The sequence below is a fragment of the Cucumis melo genome, chromosome 7 (assembly GCF_025177605.1).
Source record: "Cucumis melo cultivar AY chromosome 7, USDA_Cmelo_AY_1.0, whole genome shotgun sequence".
Taxonomy (NCBI): Eukaryota; Viridiplantae; Streptophyta; class Magnoliopsida; order Cucurbitales; family Cucurbitaceae; genus Cucumis; species Cucumis melo.
In genome coordinates this window covers 15,813,314-15,836,087 of record NC_066863.1, presented here as the reverse complement: position 1 = coordinate 15,836,087, position 22,774 = coordinate 15,813,314, and the positions used below count along the sequence as shown (strand labels likewise).

The 22,774-nt window shown below is 41.3% G+C and overlaps 1 protein-coding gene and 1 long non-coding RNA gene across 2 annotated transcripts; both read right to left on the bottom strand.

Annotated features, from left to right (window-relative positions):
• Positions 1-17,738: 17,738 nt before the first annotated feature.
• On the bottom strand, positions 17,739-18,257 carry LOC103503110 (pectinesterase inhibitor-like). The gene has a single exon (XM_008467268.2). It carries the CDS (start codon positions 18,255-18,257, stop codon positions 17,739-17,741), a length of 519 nt encoding a protein of 172 aa, XP_008465490.2.
• Positions 18,258-21,825: 3,568 nt separating this feature from the next.
• On the bottom strand, positions 21,826-22,492 carry LOC127150254 (uncharacterized). The gene is made up of 2 exons (XR_007822455.1): positions 22,298-22,492; positions 21,826-22,118 (listed from the first exon to the last, which is right to left on the bottom strand). It is a non-coding gene; the product is annotated as an uncharacterized LOC127150254 (long non-coding RNA).
• Between the last annotated feature and the right edge of the window lie 282 nt (positions 22,493-22,774).

Sequence of the window (22,774 nt, the reverse complement as noted above, 5' to 3'; positions counted from 1 at the left end):
ACTAGACTGTTTATGTAGGGTACCCCTGAATAGGAAGTTAACTGTTATTCCCTAACGGGCCCAGTAGGGGGTCCCTTACTGAGTATATCTTATACTCACCTTTTTTTTTCCTCTTTAACTTTTCAGGTAAGGGTACAGCGAGGGGCAGACCGACGAGAGGCAAGAAGGATGCGTGAAGGCCATATGGACGTGTCTGGTTTTCTTTATGCTTCCGCTGATGTACTTTGTCACTCGTTATTTTCATTGTCAGATCGAGTCATGGTTAGAATATTTGGTTTGTGGTTTTGTGTTTGATGATTTGAGCACTGTATTTTGGAACTCTCATGAATGTGATTTAAAATAGGGCCCGAAACTGCTTTTGTGATATTTTAAACGTTTTTAATGAATCGTAACCAGTCTTTTATGAGCTTGTGTGTTTTACTGTCGAGTCTTAATACTAAGTAGTGACCTCAACTTAGTTCGGAAAGTTGGGTCGTTATATTAGCATTTAATTTGAAAATGCAATCAACTCGTATAGCCTACAACAAGCTTAAGTGGAATAAACAAGTCCTTCGGACCCTTGCCACAACTTTTTCTTCATTCCCCTAAAAAAGAGGCTGATAGCTCCCCAGATCCCGCTCAATCAATCGTCAGCGCTAATTGAGCAGTTCGTTAGGTGGGTCTCAATCCAGTCGTTATACTCTCGGCGGTGGTAAAGAAAAGATCTGTCCTAATGGGTCGAGCTTCCGATCTAAGATCCAACCCCTACTCGATTGATTGATTCTGGAAGTGCCCTTGCCTCGAACTGGTCTCGATCGATCCCGATAGCCTAGAGACTAACCAAAGTACATAAATACACCAGAAGCATGAGGATCCGAACATAAGAAGCCACTTAATAAAGAGGAGAAAAGCAACTCCAACTCCCACCGGACCAGCACGAAGGGAAGAACCCGTCGTAAAGTGGTAAGCTTCCCCACCCGAGGTTTTCTTCTTTGAAGGAGAATTTGCACGTCAAATGGATAAATAAGATGGGAGATACTGGATCGAAGTTGTCATCTCTATGGGGCACTCCCTAGGTTTCATCCTCAATCGCGTAGTGGGAAACAACTTTCTCAACCTTTAGGTAGAGGTATGAAATCGAGACCTAAAGGTTTCTCATATTTCATTGACCATTGTTCATTGAGGCGGCCTAGTGGCGGATGAAACCCTCAGAAAGGGGTAGGGAGCTTCTTGCCCCATAGCCTCACGAATCTTCTTTCATTGATTGAATTTACCATTGGGATTGGAACCTCTGAGCTTGACCAGGAAATCCATAAATACGCCTTTCTACTAGAGGCCAAAGAGAGGTAGGGGAATTCTACTTAGAAAAATGAAGGTATGAATGAAATCTTAGTGGAATTCATGAATTTCGGTCTAAAAAGAAAGCCTATCAAAAGGACCTCCGCAGATTCAATTCCGTTTCAGTTCCATAAATTAGTCCGACTATCCTGGGAAGTAGCGTCCGCTCCCTTGCTGCGTCTGTAGTTGCGGCTATTGAAGTACGAGATTCAGTGATAGCTCGACGTTTCAGAAGTGGCTGCTGAGGCAGTCCCAAGGCTTGAATATTGAAAGAAAATGAACCCATATAGAAAAGAAAAAAAACGAAATCCCTACGGGTGAAGACTAGGAGCCCCCACTAACCCCCTATCATCGAGAGGGTACATCTACATATGCCCTCTTTCATCCGCCGAACGAGAAGAAAGAGACCAATTGGGGGATCTCCGTGGCACAGTAACAATAATAAAGGGAATGAGATGTGAAGGAAGGTAGAAAAAGAGAGTAGGAAAGGTTAGTCCCCGGACAATGAAATGAAAGACCTTCGGACGGAGAAGAAGAAATCGCCCAAACAATGATCTCTTTATTAAGTGGGGAGACGCCTTACTAAGAGCTTTTTCCTTTGTGCTTGTTGTCGAGCTCTACTCCGATTCTTCATACCCCCTTGTAGCGCCACCAGGCGATTCCCACGGGGCGGTACGGGTGGGACTGAGACTACCGCCCTTGAAGTTGTTGTGGAAACTTGCTTTTCTACTTTATCTTGTTCAAGCAAAAGCTTATCTTCTTTTTCATGAATATAATTCTCATATCGTTCATCTCCATCCAAATCAAGAAAGCATTACGCCTCCGAAGGCGTGAAACGGAGCGACTTAAATGAAACTAGTGGGGACTTGTCTTCTTCTTATAAGGAATAGGAAAGAGAAGAAAGTGAAAGTGGACGACTCGACCCAAAGGCACGTTCATAGGCTCAAAGAATGATCAAAGTGTCCCCGAATTAGATCTTTTTTCTTGATGAGGACGCTGTCCCATTCTCATTCCATATAGCTGTCAAACCTTGCAAGGCCATTTCTGTAAAGAAATTTTCTAAATCAAAGACATTCCTATATATGTTCAACCTTGTCAAATGAACCATCTCTCTACAAGTTCTATCTTCCTACAATCAAGGAATGATGATTCTTAGGCTTCAACCAGCTCAATCCAATCCACAGTCGTTCTGTTATACTCTCGGTGGTAAGCACTTGTTCTAGCCAACCCCTAAAGCCTATTTTCAGACGTACGTCTTGGAACTTTGATGAATGATGTTCCCAATAGCGTGCACTAGACTCTCGATAATACAACCTTGAGATAGAGAGACTGATAGGAACCCGACTCAACGAAAGAGCAGGAAAAGTACTCTTTCTACTTCCCTTATGAGAAAAGACAGTGCAAATCTAGGATAGAAGCTGTTAGAGAGAAAGAGGAAGAAAGTCAATGAACAAGGGCTTTCTCAATTCATTAACGAGAAAAGCAAATTGTTACGCTCAATCCCAACAATCAAAGAAATTTCTAAATCATAAATGAAGAACTATTCATATCGGTAGTTCTAGCTCAGTCTCTTCATCTTCTTGGTCTGAATCTCAACCTACTTAAAGGAAGAAAAGGGGCGAAGCCAAGCGACTTAAGAGGAGCGCACAGACTCATATTACATTGAGCCTTCAGAGACGTAAGTAGGAGATTCTTTGCCGTAGGTTGTCTTTACAATCATCAAAACCTTCTACGGGAGCGCAAATCGACATAGGTTTTGATGATTTACAAGACTATTACAAAGATTACTATGCCTACCGAGTCCTTCTTAAATAAATGGAAGAAAGCCTATCCGAAGATCTTGATGATTTTCTAAGACTATTACAAAGATTACTATGCCTTCTACGGGAGTGAAAAGAGTCCTCAAGCGATTCCGTTCAAAGAGTGAACGACCCAGCTTCCGTTCCATAAATCAGTCCTTCGTCTACGACTATAAGGGTTCTGACTTGCACTCCTGTCTCAACCCTTGTTCATTGATTCAATCTCGCTCTCCTTTCAGTCGAGCCTCCGGACCGGCTGGATCCACATCTCAATCCAGTTTGAAGCTTGTCTTGGGAAAGAGAGAATACGAACTGCAACATCTCTTTCTAACTTTCCCCTACGAATTGCAGTTGGAACTCATACTCACTGGACGCTATGAAAGAGTATTCCTCAGCTACTTCGATCCCTGTCTTCTTCTTAGTTCAGTTACCTCAGTAAGAGATCAGACTTTCTTCTTCCTTCTCGTGATAACCTCTGATTCAAGTGCCCTGGCTTAGAGTACTGATCACACTAACTTCCTTGATGGATTCCTCTTCCTAGCAGCCTCTTCCGAAACCCAGCAGGCTGAGCATCTCGTACTAACGGTTAGCTACTTTTGTCAATGCATTCTTTGAATAAGAGAAAGAAGAATGAGATCTTGAATAAGTCAATAGGTCTTCAATATTATAGACGGGTATTGAAAATCAACTACCACGTACCGATAGCATGAGTGAGAGGGGGAATGAGAGAGAACAAGAGTCCGCGAGAACTCATCTTCTTTAGTTGGATTGGTAACTTCAAGAGAAAGACTTCCAGAGTCAGCTACACCGGATTGACCCTCGAGCCTATGGGAGAAGACAGGGGATTGCCGCTCGAAAAAGGTCCCATCTGGATCCCTTGAATGAGAAGAAGGAGAATTGGTTATCAGCCGCGAGAGAAAAAAGATCAGTTTCGGGCAAAGAAGTTGAATCATAAGGAAAAGCATCAGACTGAGTTTCGTAGCTTCCCGAAGCCTCACCCATTTAGTGGGGCATTGGCAGGAAGCAAGTCCCGAGGTATCGAGTCATCTCTGTAGATAGGAATGAGAGTCAAAGCAATTAAAACTAGTTAAACCGACAAAAGAGACTATTTTCACTTCTATAATGATCTTTGTCGAAAAGAATCCTTTCTGAAATTCTTTGAGCCTCGTCTGGGACTACTCTGACTCAATCCCCGAAAGAGATCTTGAGGCCCACTCTACAGTCACGAATGAAAGAGCATCCAAAAGTTCTACAACTCTGTCGAGGAGCCTTTCTTGCACTCCTCTCCTTCGTTCACTCTGTCTCCTCAATTACATCTCTAGGCTTGATCTCTTTCTTCTCTACTCAAATCAGCCTATTCAATGAATTAGAGAAAGCCTTTCATCCTGAATTTGTCTTTCTTCCTCCGCTACTGAACTAGATGCCTCAAAAAGCTCCAACCCCTGTCCCACTCCGTGGTTTTCCTCTCCAGGAGATGAACTCCTCTCCTCTACTATTCTATTAGTAGAAAGAAAGGTAGTCAAGAAGCGGCCCTTCTTAAGAAAGAGGAAGAAGAATTTCATTTTGATGGGCTCTGAATTCCTCTCTTTCTCCACTGCTGAGTATTGAGAGTTCCCCCTTGCCTAATCGACTAAGTCAGTGCCAAACCTTCCTATCTCTTTGGCCTTAGTCGATCGACTCCTACTCCGCCTTGTTCATTAACTTTCCCTCTCCTTCTTAGTCTCGTTTTACACTCCTTCGCTTCACATACTAATCTTTGGAAGACTATTAAACTACCACGTACCGGTCCCTTCTCAATTGAATCGAGCCTGAACCCCTTTAGGAATGCGACTGAGTTTTGGCCATTTTCATCAATATTCAAATGACTATGGTGAGATGGTACTTTTCACCTCAATTGGGGCATGAGAGCTCTATATATGCGAAAAGGAGATTGATGATCTTCTAAAACGGGTTTCCATCTTGAAGAAAGGGTGGAAGAGTGGAGCTTTGCATTTACTTAAGATGGGGAATTTGGTCTATGGCCTGCCTATGCCTGCCCCTAAACCCATATTCTTGGCGAAAGCCTACTTCGGAAAAGGCAATCCCCTACCTCTTCAAAACCAGGACACTGAAATCCTCGAATCCACCGGGTCTGGTCTGGTAAAGGAGGAAATGGGAGAGAGGACTTTCCCCCTTTATAGGATGCCCCGTCTTATGGGCTTTCTCCTCTTGAAGAAGTAGAGAGAAGTCGCCCTTTTTTTCTCTTTAGAAAGAAAGGAAGAAAGATTACTATCTCCGCGGTGAAACCATTGGTTGTTGCGGCTCTTGCTAAAGTAGACCTTCTTCATTCTATTAGATAATGGAGAATATGAAAAGAGTAAGTAGAATTTGAAGGAGAATATCGGGAGGCGGGAAGAGGGGGTGTAAAGAACGCCCATATTTCATTGCATGAAAAGAATGGGAGGTCCAAGAGAAAGGGACGCTCGCGAATTCAATCTTTCGCTTGCGCCCACAATACGGTGGCCTTTATCGTGATCTTGCTCCTTGACTGTATTCACTATTCACTTTCTGGATAGGCTTTTTTCGGACTGCTCTTTCGTATGGTCAACTCAACCGTCCCCACGGGTAGAACGAGGGGTTGATTCCATTTATCTTAGAATCTTTGGATTTCTTCTAGTCCAAGATTGAATTTAGGCCAGATCGCATTCTTTTCCGAAGAAGACGAAGACCGGCAGAGAATTTTCTTCTTCAACCAGAACTGGTAGAATCGCCTAGTCGAGCTTTTTTCCTGGGCGGGTCATGAATAAGATTGAGGCGGCTATGCCACAGCTCGTGCAGTTTCAGAAGCCAGGTAATTGTAGAAAGCATGAGAAGAGGAGATCAAAATTCCCCAGACGCCTACTAGGACCTGACCAATATTCCAAGGAAATCCCGATCGGTGAAGGCAGAGCTTTTCTACATTGTGTGAGTGAGGAGTTGTCCCATCTCAGTCCCCAGCTCTTTTTCTTGAAAGTAGTCGATAAGCTAGCAAATATCCTTAATGATAGAGGATTCTCCATCCTTTACGAAGTGAAAACTCGACTAAAGTGGACGAGGCGAACGAGGCTCCGTAGGGAAGAACTCGACTTCCACGGGGCGGTATGACGGGCCACAACGATTTTTTCCTAGTCTTTGAATCAGAATTTAGTACACGAGAACTATGACTTAAGAGATAGAAGATCGAACTACTAGACTTGTCCTCGAACCACGGATGGACTTCGTACTTGATTGAGTGAGAGATTTGTCCAGACCGATCCTGAGCTCGTGGTCTTCATGAGAGATCTTGCCTCTGGCATCTATTATTCATATCCTATCTTTCATAATGAATAGAAAGAGAAAGAAAGAGGATGAGGCAGAATCAAAAGAATGAAGGAAGACCATTAGTCCGCTCCTGGTTCGGAGAGTCCTCAAGGCCAATTTGAGTTGAAAACGAGGACAGCCTAGGGTGCAAACTCAAATGACATTCAATCTGCGAATGCTCGCCTTCCAGGATCGGCATATGGGGTCAGGAGTCACTCTTGCGAAGATGAGATCTAAGAGAGAAAGATCAGAGAAGTTATGATTTCTGATTCCAGGATTCCGCAATCTATATCCCACTACGCGGTAGATTTTCTCTTTGCTCCGTCCCCATTCAGATCAAAATGCTTAGTCGATTTTCCTCACTTTCTCTATATTACGATAAAGGATGTTTTTAGGTTTTCATGCCTTGCATTTTATTCATTTTTTCTAATAAACCGAGGAACCCACGTAGCGGTGCGAAGCAAAAAGTTCTCAGGAGCTCGCCGAAAGAATTGGATATAATGTCTTCGTCTATGTCCTATGGATCTCCCCGTTCTTGATTGGAAATTGGAAAGGGATAAAGTGACTGAGGTCCTCATATGCCCCAAGAGCTCACATCGACGGGAAGGGCACCTCGGTGTCGGCTTAGTTTGCTCCTTCACCTCTTCCTCCTTCTTCGATGAGGGTCGTGTCGACTTTTCTGAATTGATTCGAGCGAGATGGAAACTCTCTTATCTTAGTTCCTCGGACCAAGGGAAGAAGGATTCTCATTCTCTGAATGGTCCTATCCTCGTTTTCAGGGTCCCTTTTTGGGAAAGCATATTCATTCAACTCGGCCCATAGCGGTCTCATAGTTAGTACTGATTCTTGAGATGGTTCTGCCTTCTACTTCCTTTGGGACTGATGGGATCCCTCCAGACATGGAAGAGAAAGATCGAATTCACCGCTCCCAATCGGGGCCTCTGATTCTCATTCTACACTCAACTGGGACTCGCTTGCCTTCGGCCCTTTCTGAAAAATCTGGCCCTACTTCTTTAGACTGAGACGAATAACCTCTTCTGAGATGGATTCCTATTGAAATGAGTTCGCGCGGTCTTCTCTCTCCATGAGAATTCTACCTTCTTAAATGACTGAATAAGAGGAGTCTTTCTATCCCCCCTCTCCAACTCAGGAGCTCCTATCTTCAGTGACTCAAGAGAATTCTTCCCTTTCTAAATAGAGTAAGGCAGGAGAGACTGATTCCGCTGTTGGGATAGCTCCTTTCTTCCTCTCCGCTCCGTGGGATGAAATAGCGAGACCAATCCATAAAATAAGAGGGAGCCCCGCCCAGATAGGGACAAAGGAAAGCACAGACAGGGGGAGGCAACAAAACAAAGGCAGGGATCTTCATTTGGATGCCATTAATATTTCGAAGGACTTCTCATTCATTCTGATACCATAGTGCGAGCAGCTTCTAAATTGGTCTAAATTGGTCGTTCTAGCTTTCCCTCTTCCCTGGATGAGGCTTATTCCTCAGACCCGATCCGATCTCTCTCCTTCTACAACTCAGTCTCACTTTTCTATCTCGTTCGTAAACTCAATCTTCCACTTATCTTACTTACCTCTCCTTCTACAACTCACTCTCACTCAATTTCATCGATCCTTCTCCTCATCCTATGTGCTCTGGTGGGGACCCTAGTGTACGAGCAACTGATGCCTGCGATCCGACTTGTGGTCGGTCTGCCTTTGTTGGGCGAGTTACTTAGTCCCTTAATTTTCTTAGTTTGGTATGGAGAATGGGGAATCTTTTTGAAATGAATAAGGAGATTAATGAGTGAATTAATTAAGAAGAAAGAAGGATGCAACTGAAACTGAAAGGGAGTCCTAAAGAAGTCCTTTCTTCTGATCCAGTTGGCCTACTCCCTTGTTTTTCCTGTGATAATGGACGCTTTATTCTGTCTCCACTTTTGAAAAACTCGTTCATTCCATCGTCTTGACCCAGCCGTAGGCTTCCCATATTAAGCTACGTAGGACCAGCTTGATAAGGACGCCCCAAAAATTAGGCCTTATGTTCATCAGTTCTTCCCTTATCTTAATCGTCTTTGTTCATTGATTGTGCTCCGTAATCAAATTCTTTGTATATTCCGTTGGACTATTCACTATTCTAGGTTAATATGGTAGATTTCAGACTACGAATTAAGCTATGGAGTGACTTCCAGGTGCGAAGGATGAATGCAGAATATTGCGGTTTGTGTGAGGTGGAACGAATATTGTGAATTTGAGAGACGCAAAGAATATTGCGACTTTGAAGCCTGTTCATTTCACTAGAGTCAAATCAGAGACTAAACCAATCTATAAGTCAATAGACAAATTGGCCCCACGCCTTACGAGCGCATTCCCTAATGATCAAACTACTAAAGGAGATGGGAAAGCCCTTGAGATTCGATCAACCACTGAAGAAACTACTGAAAGAGAAAGATCCTCGTCCGCCCGAGCCCAAAAGTCTAGAGCTGAAACTGGGTTGAGCACCATTCCGATGTTCCACTCCGACTAATTGAGTGATTGCTCTCCGAAACTGCTCCTCCTTCTTCCCTTGCTGTAAGTAAGGTCTCACTACCGGTTACGATAGCAAGATGGATTCCGACGAGACTGATGTATGAAAATACTAATTCCCTTCCTTGTCTGGGACAGGTTCCCTTGATTCCGGTAAGGTCGAGCTTCGGCAACTGAGAATGCTTCACTTCTTTGTGACTATTTTTTGGTCTCATTGATAAGGACATCTAGACCTTTGTTCTTTGACCGCCTTGATTTTGCTGAACTTTTCATTGAGCGGAGGACTTCGAAAACAAAAATAATAGTCGCAATATTCTTTTGCAATATTCTTTGCACCGGTCCGTGGTAGTTTAATTCCCGTCCTCCGGACCTGTCTTATGGCGTTCTTTTTGGAGCAAAAAATTTGATCTTTATCCATATTCATTAAATAGTGGGACTTCTTAATGGAACTAATATTTTGGATAAAAGACAAAGAGATCCCTGCCTTTGTTTTGTTGCACCGCGGAGTGGGGCAACTCATCACGCAATATTCTTTGCGCCTCAAATTAACCTAGAAAATATGATTCATACTTGCACTCCTCGCAATATTCTTTGCGCATCTGCATCCTTTTTTGTAATATTCTTTTCACATCTGCTTCCTTTTATTTTGTAATGGATAATCCTTCGGATCGGACCACTATTTCATTATTTTGGAGAAAGATCAAGCTTTTGTTCATTGAGTTTCACTTTCTTTGACATTCAAAGCCTTTTTTAGGTTGAAAGTCCCGCAACAAGAGAAGTCCTAGAATACCGATATACCATAACAAGTATATATTCCATAAATCAGTCGGGATATAAGGGCTTTTTCAGTGACTTACTCAATCAACTCAACAGGAATCAAGGTCAGACTCCTCTACGCGATGCTCAACCACGAGACTAAGAAGGGGAGGCTGAGGAAGCTCTTTCATGCCCCTGACTACTCTATTGGCTTTTCACTCAATTTCCTTTTATTCTAATTAAGCTACCACGGACCGGTAGCTGGCTCATCAAGATTATCTGTTGAGTAAGCTATCCCAACATTGTGCAGTTTCATTCTCAGTTTCAGTTGAAACCTCGGACTCAAGGTAAGAAGTCTCAGTGCCTGCCAGCAGCTAGGACTAGCGCTAGAACTCAGAATAGAAAGTATCCTGGGAGCAAAGCAAGCAGCTTTCTTGGGGAGTACCTTACTACTAGGGGAGTACGAAAGGGTCAAATAGGATAATCCCACGGAGTGGTAGCAAGAGATCTTGAGTCTGAGACTGTGTCACTGACAGAGGAAGCCAACCCCACCTTAGGCTATCCTGCTGAGGAATTCGATCTTGAGGCAAAAAGGGATAGAAGTTCTTCCATTGAATAACAGAGTTTACGCCTCCTAAGCGTGAACTATTTCTTAATAGTTTCCGAGTGGTGGAAGGTTAGAATACGACTGATAAGGATTATCATGACCAAAGGGATGAGGAAGATGGTTTAACGAAAATTAAACTACCACGGACCGGTGCGGAGGCGAGGTCAATATTCTTTGTAGATTTCGTCGGACTTCTTTATATCCATATTCACTCCTTTCCGACTACTTCTTTGTGAGAACGGATTCTTTTGTTCCTTTCTCACTTTCATCTCTAGCCATGGGAAAACCCTACTTTTTTGACATCCTTCCCAGGGAGCATGTAAACCCCCGTATTTGCACTTTGGGTCGGATCGATCGGCTGAAGCAAGAGTAGTTGCGGTAACATGAAGAATCAATCTCTCTATCCTTTAGAGTCAGCTGCCTACCTAGACCTTCACTGTGCTTGAATCTCTTCCTTGCCTAGGCTTTCGTATTGATTTGAGGTTTGGAGTGGAACGCAGTTTCTAGAGGTTTCGAAATCGAGACAAAGTAACTTGGCCTAGTACGGAAGAGGGACGCTCGCCCAGAAGTTTAGTCCGCTGGGGAAGCATCAAAATTCCATTCTTCTTTCTTTCATTCTTCTTTTTTGTCTTTTCTTGCTGTTGTGAATATGGGAGAGGTTCATATGGAATTCAGACTCCTTTGTCTACATGGATATAAACAAGGACTGAGGGTCAAATAATTTGAGGGGCCTAATTAAGCTACGTAGGACGAGTCAGAAATCCATATTCATCTGAAAGGTCGAAGAAAGTCGACTGGTAAGGAGTCAATGAACAAAGGCTCATTGAAGAAAGAACTCGAGTGAGGTTAGGAAGGAGAGGTTGAAAGCTCTCAATAATAAGGGACTGTTCAGGCTCAAAGAATGATCGAAATGCGACTTCTTCATTGAGGACCCCTTATAACGTCATCTTGACTATTATTCAAAATCAAGTAAGGAAGTCCTTTTCTTGACTTGGCCTGCGTGCATTATACCTACCCCCTTTTTAAAGAACTTGATTGAAGAATAAAGAAATGAAAGCAAGACTTGTCCTCTGACTCTTTGAGTCTGCCTTGTGGAGGTCTCTTGGGTGTTTACGGCAGATCCGATCAGTCTTGTGATTCAGAGAATTTCCGATCTTCCACTAAGAAAAGAAAAGGGTATCGTCACGACAACTCAATTTTCCCGGTAAACTACTCGGGGCTCCCCTTAGTAAAAAGGAGTCATAGGGGCCTAGGGGGTGAATTTCATGAATTATGAACTTGATGACTCTGACTGATGAGTGAGGTCTTCAAAACAGAATATAATGAAATTGGATGGATTGCATCTCCATTTGTGCTTGAAGCAAGTAGGCGAGGCGAATCTATGCTTTCTATCTTGAAATGGGATATCAATTGCTTGGATGCCTTTCTTTGCAAGTCTCGAGATAGGATCCAGATCCTTACCCCTGGTTATTTATGAGGTTCATGATAGGTTCCGGTTCTTCTAGCCGTAGGTGCGCTCGGATCCATTTGAAAGGTGATTCATTTCTTTATCTTTTAGATCTTGTCAACCCCTTTTTTCATCCTCCAAAGTTAGACCTTCGTAGCCGGTTGAAAGCCTCTATTTTCAAGGCTTGTGTTATCAACCAGGGGAAATGGGGAAGGTTAGACAGAGCTAACCCATTATCAAATTAGTTTCGAAAATGCTTTCATGCTTATGGGTTGAATGACTGAAATCGGCAGCCCTTGCTTGCACTCAAGACCTTCAGAGACAGGGCCATTAGACTCCTTCTAAACCTAGAAGAGGGGAAAGCCCTTGCACTCAAGACCTGCTACCTGTCCACGACGTGTGCTTAGTTGAAGCAAGACCCAGAGACCCCCACGTAGTGGGGTACCTACTTATGTTGTATAGAATGAAGACGAATGAATGGGATTATGAAAAAGGGAAGAAATCCATCCCAGTTGCGCGAGATCTCCAGCTATCGGCTAAATCAGTAGTGAGTGGTCAAGATCGGAGTTGGGGAATTGAGTTAGCAAAGGCATTAGGCGCCAATGAATGATTAATAAAGAAGGCATGAAAGGGCTGATCTATAAGTCTTCAGTCTCGGGGCCAGAAAGAAAAGAATCTCCGAGCTTGATAAACTAACTCATCTTATTCTTTATTCTTATTTCTTGAACAGGGTTCGGAGTCTTCCTTAATCGAATCGATCATACTCTTTCTCTCTAAAAGCTGAGCACCGCTACGTGGGGTCGAGCCCTTTGTCCTCTTCTTTTTATGGTGGGCAGTTCTTTACAATTTACAATGTGAGAAAAATGGAAGGAAAGAATCAGTTAATATGGATAAAGAAGAGACCTACGGAAACCTACTTAAAGGAATGAAGGAGTCCAAAGGTCTTTCTAACCTATGGCACAGAATCTGACTCCTTCGAAGGCTACGACATTTTGATGATTTGGATTACTATGTCAAGGATTAGAAAGGAATGAAGGAGTCGGGACTTATGATAGTCAAAAACTATGTCTTGAATTAGTATTAGGTCTTGAACCTACGGCAAGGTCCTTTAATGGAAAGAAAAAGATTAAATAAGGGTTCGTCCGAAGGACTCAGAAATCCATATTAATGAATTAGGCAAGGTTCAAATATGGACAGTCAAAAGGACGTAGGACGGAGGCAAGGGATCTGACTCCTCCGGAGGGCACGAAGCGGAACGACCACCTACGGCACGGAATCTGACTCCTCCTACGAGAGCGCAAAGAGGACAAAGGACGTATGCGAAGCTCCGCTTGACCTAAAGCAAAGAATAAGACTACTCTGTAGGAGTGGGGGAGGAGGATCTGAGACTAAAAAAAGACATATGAAAAGACTTTGAATTGGATGGGTCAGTGGCTCAAGGTATTCCCGTTCTGTCCCTGTCTTTCTCTTAAATGAGATAAGTTATGCGTGGTCTAGAGCTCGTTGGTACGATTTGACGTTCAAAGATTCCCCATTTCATAATCAGTCTCGGGCAGAATTCGATGTCGAGGGCCAGGTGGTGGATGCGGCTTACCCTATTCCGAAAGCCGAGAGTAACCCAGCAAGCAGGGAGGTAAAGGAGAAATGATACAGTGAGGTTGGTTACGAACTAGAAGGCTCGATGAAATTTAGTCGATCTTGTGCAAGTTTGTAGAAAAAGAAGGAGCAAGGGTCAGCAAGGTCCTTTTAGGTGTCTTCCCGTGTCTTTGCTCTTCCTTTCAGGTACGGGGTTCTTGAGTGCTTGGTTCTTGCTTTTGTTCTCCTTTCTTTCTGTGGTGGATGTCGGAACTAGCTTTGATTCTTTCTTTGCTCATGAGAAATATTGTATATGAACGAGAATAAATGGATACGGATTCAAGGTACAAACTCCCCAACAGAGGAAGTGAAGGAAGGAGACCTACGAGAGAGTTTTATCAGTTTAGATAAGAAAAAAGACCAGAGGGAAGAGGGATCGGATGACGAACTCGGTTTCCGAATGAAGCATTCAAACTCCCCAAGGATAGGAAGTAGGTCTGGCCGAGGAAGTACTGAAAGCAGAAGATATAAGTGAAACAGGTAAAAAAGAGAAAGAAGTATTCCCAGTTGACTAGATCCGTTGTGGAAGAAAGTCGAGCTGCATTTCCCTTTTCTTAGGGTCAAGTGTACTCTTGAGGTTTCAGCTGATTAAAGATCTGTATCTGTAGGGAAGCCGATTTATTGACGGGTAAAAATGACTCAGTGGGTGGTCTTCTTTCCTAGCCGAAGAAGAATCTCATCTGATATATGAAAGACCCCATGTCTCCTATAGGACAGGACGACGAAGATGAAAAGAAGAATACCTGTGCTCCACACCAGTGATTTGACTTGATGAACTGAGAAAAGCCTCAACCCTTCTCGCCTATCTACAAGACCGGGCCTCAACGACTGCCCTCTTTCGCATTCCTGGGAACGGAAAGATAGAAAGAAAGAGAAGAGGTCGAGCCTCCATATGACCCGTGTGATGGATGGAGGTAGACCTTTCTCCTCAGTACCATACGAGCCTAAGGTGCTTCTCTATTTTGGTACATGATTTATGGAGATTAGGTCTCTCATCCATTTCTTCTTACTTGTTCATCAAATCTTTCTCTTCAGCAAGAACGACTGGGCGGCTACTTCCCCAACTGCTTCAACCGTAAGATCAACCTAGACGGAGGATACAGGAAGGAGAAGAACCGGTACGTGGTAGTTTAATTGCTACAACATCGTCCGACCCAAGACCCTACTTTCCGGATAGTGATAGTTCGCGCTCTGACTTCGTACTTTGCTTGAGGCACTGACTTCTGAGACTTTAGGAGAATATCCTGAGATCTAGCCGGCAAGATTGACAGCCGCACCTACTAAATCATCATAGTGGTCCCGATTCTGGTCCTATTCGAGTGATGCCTCCTTTCTCTGGACAACTTGTACGGATTAATCCGTATCCATTGATCCTCGTTCAGCATCAAATATAGAATAATCACTTCTTGAAAGAAAAGAAAGAACGTCAGCCACCTTTCACATTTCAACCTAAACCTCTTTTCTAAGCGGAGTGGGGTAGAGGAGTTCTTTATTGACTTCTTTTTTCAAGAAAGAAAGGGATTACTACAACTTGGAGAAAACTTTCCCATGGAGTAGGTTGGATGGTAGGTGGACTGGTACAATCGAGTTGGATTGGACAACTCACTATCAGAGTTGGGCCCCACGTAGCGTCGCAAATTCTTTGTGCCTTGTTCTTCAATATTCTTTTCACCCTTTCTTTGTTGCGCTCCTAATCCTAATAAGGGATAAGTCCTTTTAATTAACAGGCTCAAAGAATTCTCGAATTCCACTATCATGAAACTAAAGCGGACGGGTCCAGGTGTTTTAATACTCCTAACGGAGGGGTTCAGACCCGATGAGTAGACAAAGGATTAGTAGTGGCTATCATCTCAAGATTGAAGGATTGCATTACTATACTAAATTATGGAAAGGAAACCTATACGCAAGGATTGAAACCCCAAGGATGCTTAGAATCAAGGGCAAATTTAATTAGTTTACGAGGTCAAATCTCCATGGATTTTGAACCCGTGCAGTGGGTACAATTTCTAAGAAGTTTCAGTCATAATTCCACTAGCAAATCCTCCATTAAGTAAGCTACTTCGGACCGGCCCCTATCATATCTCATTATTTTGGAATTAAACTACCACGGACCGGTGAGAGGTTCACTCAGAATATAAGGTAGAAGCTTTACTTAGTGAGGTATGCTGCCCAGTCTCAATTAGGGGAGAACTACCGGATCTGACCTTGCCAGATAGACTGATTCTGGTCCGAGCTATGCCGCCTTCTGCTTTATGACTCTGCTTGGGTACGTATCGATCCAGATCATTGAGTTAATCTACTCATTTTTATTGATTATATACTCTATTCGGAAAGAGCCCACGTAGCGGTCTAGCTTTAGAAGATTTCTCTTCTATCATAGCCGGACAGATTCTGATGTATCGGGTTAGCTATATTCCTACCTTTTCAGAAAGAATACCGAAAGCTTAGTCCTTCGATCCGCACGCACCCCTTCCATTTCTTGAATCTGACCGGGAAAAAGAAAAAAAATTCATGGATGTGTCCAATCGAATGTACCAAGACAAATTGGCCTTTCATCTCTCATGAATCGAAGAACTTATCTTGCAAGGCGAAGAACTTCCACAAATAGAGGTAGCCTAGGATGGATGAAGAATTCCCCTTTCTGGACCATAGGAATCAGAGTATTTAAGAGCCCATGACTTTCTCCCCTTAGATGAATGGGATAAACCCAGACTTTCTTCTATATTATCTATCATTCTAATCTGGGCCATGCCCCATTCCCCCTTCCACACCTTTTCATTCTCTTTGAGTAGATGGAAAGAGGGAAATCAGAGTGAAGATCACGTCTTGGGCGAAAGCCCTGGGTCCTTGCTCCCAAGTCGAGTCAATCCTTGAGCTGAAACCCCCGTTGGTCTATGGTGTGGTACCAGAAGGTATGCCAATTCAGAAAACCCCTGCTTAAAGTAAGGACAATTTGAGGTTGTGTTTAAGGGGATTTTTTATTACCCATTAAGTTTAAGCTTGAGTTTAACAATATCCATTTCATTTCGTTGTTAGATTTGGATTCTTGGGTGATTTTAGCCACTGTCCAGCCTATAAGAAGCTCACAATTGGGCATTTTCATACAACTTGGGTAAGATTCTAAGCTTTATGGAGTGAGTCTTGAATATCCATCTAATTTTATTGATGATATTAAATAACTCATGATGTCGGATGCTTGATTTCGAATTTAGAAGGTACTTATGGTGCTTTACATTGAGGTTTAGATTATTAAGTTCTTAGGAGGTTTTGGAGTATTTTTGTTGAGTTGTTCTAGAGTTCTTGAATGCCCATTGGGTTTAAGCTTTAAAATTTAATTACCTATGATACTTGGATCCTTGAGTTGAATGTTAAAGGTTTAAAATCGACGTTCCATTATCTTTATAGTTTACTTGGTTGTTACTTATGTAAGCTTCGAAACATACAATGATTTTAGGTACTAGATCAGAATTTAGAAAGCCATTAATGTGCTGTCGAGGCCATTTTAACAAGGTATCGATAAGGTTTTGGATAAATTTAGTGGGTTCTCTCATAATTCTTAAATATTCATTTAGTTTTAGTGTAAACTTGATTTTACCAATATTGTTTTGTATGAGGAAATGAAGATTTAGAAAACTTGGAAGCATTGATCAACACGGTTGAGGTTGTTTAAATGAGTTTGGGTAAGTTCCTAAGTTATTTACTCGTTAGTTTGATATTGAGAGTGTATTGAAACGAAAGATCCAATGAGTTTGGCTTAAGTTTGGACATCTCTTTTACTAAGAATTTAAATTTGAGGTTTAAAGGTTGGAAAGTGGATTTTTAGTCTAGTCTAAGAAGATTCGAGAATGCAAGGAATCTAGAAATGTAAAATAGCTTGAATGCTCAAAATGAAGTGTTTTTGGAGATTTTTGTGCCGTCTTGCTAAGTGAAGAAAACTGACAGACTTTAATCTTTCTTTCAGGCCAAATTTAAATGGGGAAAACGTATAATCCCGGTGGATTGAGTCATTGATAGTGAGTGGTTTATTTTGTGAATTATGTGAAGAACCATTTTCAAATATGACAAAATTAACAAAAATATTTACAAAAGATAGTAAAATTAAAATTTTAGTAATTTTTCATTTCTTGGAATTATCTATTAATATAAGTCTATTACGGACAATGTCTTCCAAGTCTGATTTTTTATTTATAGTTATTTTGATTCGTTAGAATTATCTAGTAACTAATATTTTTATCATCTAAAAATTAACCAAAATAATCAATTTCAATCACCATCCAATAGTAATGTTATTGTTTTAAAAATTAAACTTCATTTTATTTATTGATAAAAATGTCCAAGTACATAGCCCTTAAAGAAGATTGGATATAACCAAAATAATGTTGCATATATCATTCAGAGTCTTGCCATTCTTCAAAAGCAACGACGTATCCTTTGGTGGCTGCCCGAACTCACCCTGACAGTTGTCAATCTCTGTCATGGCATCATAAGTTACAATATTGACGGCATTAAAGTCACCAACTGCCAAGTCCTTTTGGGCATTTTCAATGTGACCAACAATTTTATCGTAGCTCTCAGCACAAGACAAATATCGTTGCTTAAGTTGAGGATTGGTGGTGGTTTTTTCCAGTGAGTTGGCTAGTGTTAAAGACTTGCGAGCATTTGTATTGGCAAGGTTTAAGGTGTATATGACCAAGCCCTTTAGATCTGTAGTGCCTGCAGATTTCAACACATTTGAACAAAATGGTGGGTTTGAGGTGTTTGGACAGATGGTGGAAACGTTGTCGATAGATGATGCCACATTTGAAATGATGGTGAACAAAAGAACTCCAAAGAGAGAGATAATAATGAAACAAGAGTTATTGGCCATTTTAATTTCTTTGTTGTTTGATAGTATTGTGTCCTTATTGATGTGGGTCATTTCATCAGTACATATATATATATATATATAAAGATGAAATCTAGAGAAATGGTTTCTCTCTTATGAAGGAGAAAGGGAAGTTGTAATTACATTATTAAAGAGCCTATTTTAGTATTTTGTTTGTTTTATTTCGTTCTTTTGTTATTTTTATCTTTAAAAAGTTAACCAAAATCAATTCATGAATAACCAAGATGGGTTTTGTATTTACTTTTTTTTTTTTTGAAAAGATACGGCTGAGACGTTAAGGGGTGCTATGTAAAAGTACTAGATGACATAGTAAAGTCAACGGTTGTAAAAAAATTTTTCTTTTGTGTATGTCCTTTTGCTTATCGCCTACAAGTTGTTGAGCTAAGCAATAAGAGGTACACTATAAAGCTAATGTTAGCCCGCATTCCATTATCCTTTTATGTATATTAATATTCTCTAAGTTGTGAAATACAAGTTTAAAATCCAATGCGTTCATGTATGCGACATGCGAGTGAGGGTATCCTATGCAATGAGTTTGCATAAGACTGTACCACGAAATATAATCAATGTACCACGCAAATTTCATTCTTAATTTGAAGGGCTCTTTCTAAGTCCTTTCGCTTCTTCCCTCTCCTCTCCTTATCATTTTGAGTCGAGTTATTTTTATAACCTCCTTTTGAGTCTTCTGGCTGATTATTGACGCTAGGAGCAAAGAATTTGCGAAAAGGTCCTCAATGAACAAGGGCCTATACCACCTCATTCGTTGCACTAGAAGAATCTGAGGATAGGCTTTCCTCATTGACCCTATTGAGTTCTTGCTTGAGACTAGTCCTACTGATCTAGCTGCCTATCCCTCTTGTTGTTATGCTGCCAATGGCTTTTGATTTGAGTGACTCACGGAAACATCGACTAGAAAGAGCGAGACAGAAAGGGGAGGGCAGAATATAGGAAAAATAGGGTCCGGGGAGAAGCTATCACTAAGCAAACGTAGGCTTGGGCTCGAAAGCAACAAGAGTCAGAAGTCTCCTCATCTTAATAGGCATGAATATGCTTACGAGGTATGAAAGGTAACTGAAGTAAGAAAAGACTTCCACTGAGTATGATCAATGAAAAAGGAGCCGCTGTATAACATCGGGGAAGAGAATAGGAGAGAGACCGTTTAGCGAGAAAGAGGAAGAAAGAGTTGATTTGGATAGGAGGCAAGGAAGAAGACTCAAAAGTATGAACCTACTACCTACTAAATAGGAGTCTGAACCTACCTCAGTCCTTGTTTGAGGAATATTAGCTTTCTTTTCACAATCGATGCCCTATTTGGAATGCTTGTGCTAATGGTTTAGTTTTCATCCCACGTAAAAGTCAAAGAAAGAAATAAAGAAATAGGTCGACGGCCAGATCGCATTTTTCAGCTGACCGCAGAGTGGGGATTGATCGATCGGACTCTGACCTTTACCTTTCTGCTTCCCCAACAATTCAATGGATCAAAACAAGGGTAATGGTCTCGCCAGTTCTTTCTGCCCAAAGAGAGGGTGAATCCAGCCAAGGGGCAAAGAATTTGCGAAAACGATATGAAAACTAAGAAAGAAGGCATTTGCGCACTCCTTCCCATGTTCATTCAGGCTCCTGAAAATAGTTCAATTCATGAATGAAAAGAATGGTCAATGAACAAGGTCATTCATTCCTAGATTTCTTAGTCGGTTTGGCGAAACTGATTCTGAACCCTAGGCTTTATCTTCTTGTCTTATTCTACTTTAAGTGGATAGTCAGAGCCGTATTAAACCTAGTATTTCAAGCTAGAACAAATTTTCGTTGTGCTCATGGTAGATGTATTGTTTATTCTAAAAGGCAGTTAGTGCATTAGTCAAATCAACAACATTACAAGAAACTCATAAAGGTCATATCTCATTCTAAACATCATCTTTGTTACACTTGGCTCCTTACTCTTTAATTGAGAACATCCTACCCTCAACTATTTTAAAGAACACTAAGGCATCCTTTAGCTAATCAAACAAATTGTCAATACGTGGCAAAAGATGCTTATTATGAACTATTACCTTGTCCAACTATCACTTATTAATACTTACCGTTAGGATGTCATCTTCTTCTTGTCAACTCAAAACTAGTGCATCGAAAGAGAAATACTAGGCTACATAAAACCTTTACTCACAAATTTCTACAATGAGCCTTCAACTTTTTCAGTTTCATTAGAGTTCTGTTGTATGTTGCGAAGGGATTGGTGTTATACCAATATTGGATTCATAAATAGCTCAATTTCTCTAATAGAAATCCTTGAATTCCATTTGGAAATACATTTTGAAAACCTTTGTATCATAGGAATGTCTTCAAGTTTTAGTTCTTCACTTGGGTGCTTTTTACATAAGCCAGGTAGGTATTACAACCCTTTGTTAGACTACCTCGCTCTTACCACAAAATGACATACGCGATAAATCTTTCCATTGCCCTTGAACTCATCTCAACGTCACCTTGTTACTTAAACACTTTATCTTTTATGATATAAATCTATAGTGGTGTGATATGTTGACAAAAAATCTAATCTGATAACCTCATCAAACTCCAAGGTTAAACCAGCCATTAGACCTTTCGGATGGTAAGCGCAAAAGGTGGCTATTTGAGCACCCTGTAAGATTTATTTCTAAGCCTTCATATCCAATAAGAGCTCTCTCAACTTGTTTAGTAATATCAACAAGTTTAGGAATGAAGTTCATTCAGCACTAGGAGTATCATGAGTATAAATTTCTCCACTTAAACTATCCCTTATTCTTGTGCAATTGATTACCTCATCTTGGGGCACTAGGATGACATACCTACAATCATTTGTAATACTTTTTAATATCCTACCCCAAACATAACTTCTCTCATACAAGCTTCAGAAATTCCTTCTGTTTCACATCTTGGGATGACTTCAGATAAGTTATCATGAATAACCCTTCCATGTGCTTTCCAACAAACTAGCATGTCGCTAAGGCATAACTTAGTATAACGACATCAATACTTTGCCCTTTTCTACAACAAGGGAATGTCAAATCCCACTTGCCTATCTAATACCAAATGATGTTGTTCCTAGAGCTTTTAAAAGTTCAAATCCCCAATTTTGTTTTTTAGGATCGGCTCATAAAATTCTCCTACCAACTGATATTTTGAGTCAAAAGAGACATCATCAGCTCAACAAAATTCTTTTTCTGCCTGAGGGTAACTAGTGTCGCTTTAACTTCCTCAGACATCATCGTATGCCACAGTTGTGTATGTTTCAGTGCAACTTACTTATGCGATTCAAACTCTTGCTAAGTCTCTAGTGCATAAGCTCTTGATTTTCCAAACTCTTGCTCATAACCCTTAGGTTTCCCAAAACCATGCTCTGATACCAAATATTCACACCCCGGTCTAAGTTTTCCCCTCTAACCTAGATCGTGGTGTGAATCTACTCCTTAAACTCATACCTTTCATATATAGGATTAGTAAAACATTTTCCAAGAAATTCTATAAAAATTTTGGCATAGTCTCCCCTGAAAACGAACTAACCATACCTAGAAAATAGAAGAAAGACACACTTCTATACTTTTCAAAACTCAATTATCCTCGAGTGTGTCTCACCACACACTCATCCAACATAATCCAGAGTCCCAAACAAAGTTTATATTCAACTACGAACTAGTTACAAAGGAATTACAATTTAATAAAAGACCTCTCAGACTCAAATTCTCACCATGACTCTCGTTTCTTTTAATAACCCAATAATACAATAGAATGCATAAGTATATACTACACAATGAGATACTACAACCACTGTCAGGAAAGCACAACCAATGCTTGGTCCTTAACCGTTACCTGGAGGGGAGAAAACATTGAAAACATGAGTTGAAACTCAATGAGTGGCAATTTTGTTTATTTTTCTCAAAAACTTATAAAACATACATTTAACGGTTTAGTTATAAAATCAACACCGAAATGATAATTAAAACATTAGAATCATGTATTACCATAAACCATAAGTAAGGCCAACAAACCTGTATCCAAACCAACCATGGCAAGGCATCTAAATATACGACCAAAGATAGCTCGCACATGACTAAAAATCATGCGGCCAAAACTAGCTCACGCATATTTAGTACCCGCCACGATAACAACCTCCATCCAATCCAATCCAACCAATCCAATCCATCCATGATAGCATACTAAGCATACCGCCCAAGGATAGCTCACACATGATCCAATCCACAAGGAAACATGCGGTCAAACGGAGCTCACGCATACTTAGCACCTACCACGATAACAACATACCGCTCCTATGTGCACATAGAGCCACCTAACCATGGGTTAAGCTAGGCCCGAAGCCATGTCACAATCCTCCATCCATGTCCTCACCTAGGCTCAGGTTCTCGGATCTCTAGTCACGACCACTTTCAGCCCCAGAATCCCCTAACAACCGTAGGTGGCGCTACAAAAACACATTCACGTAGCCTTAAGGGTAATCACCAACATCC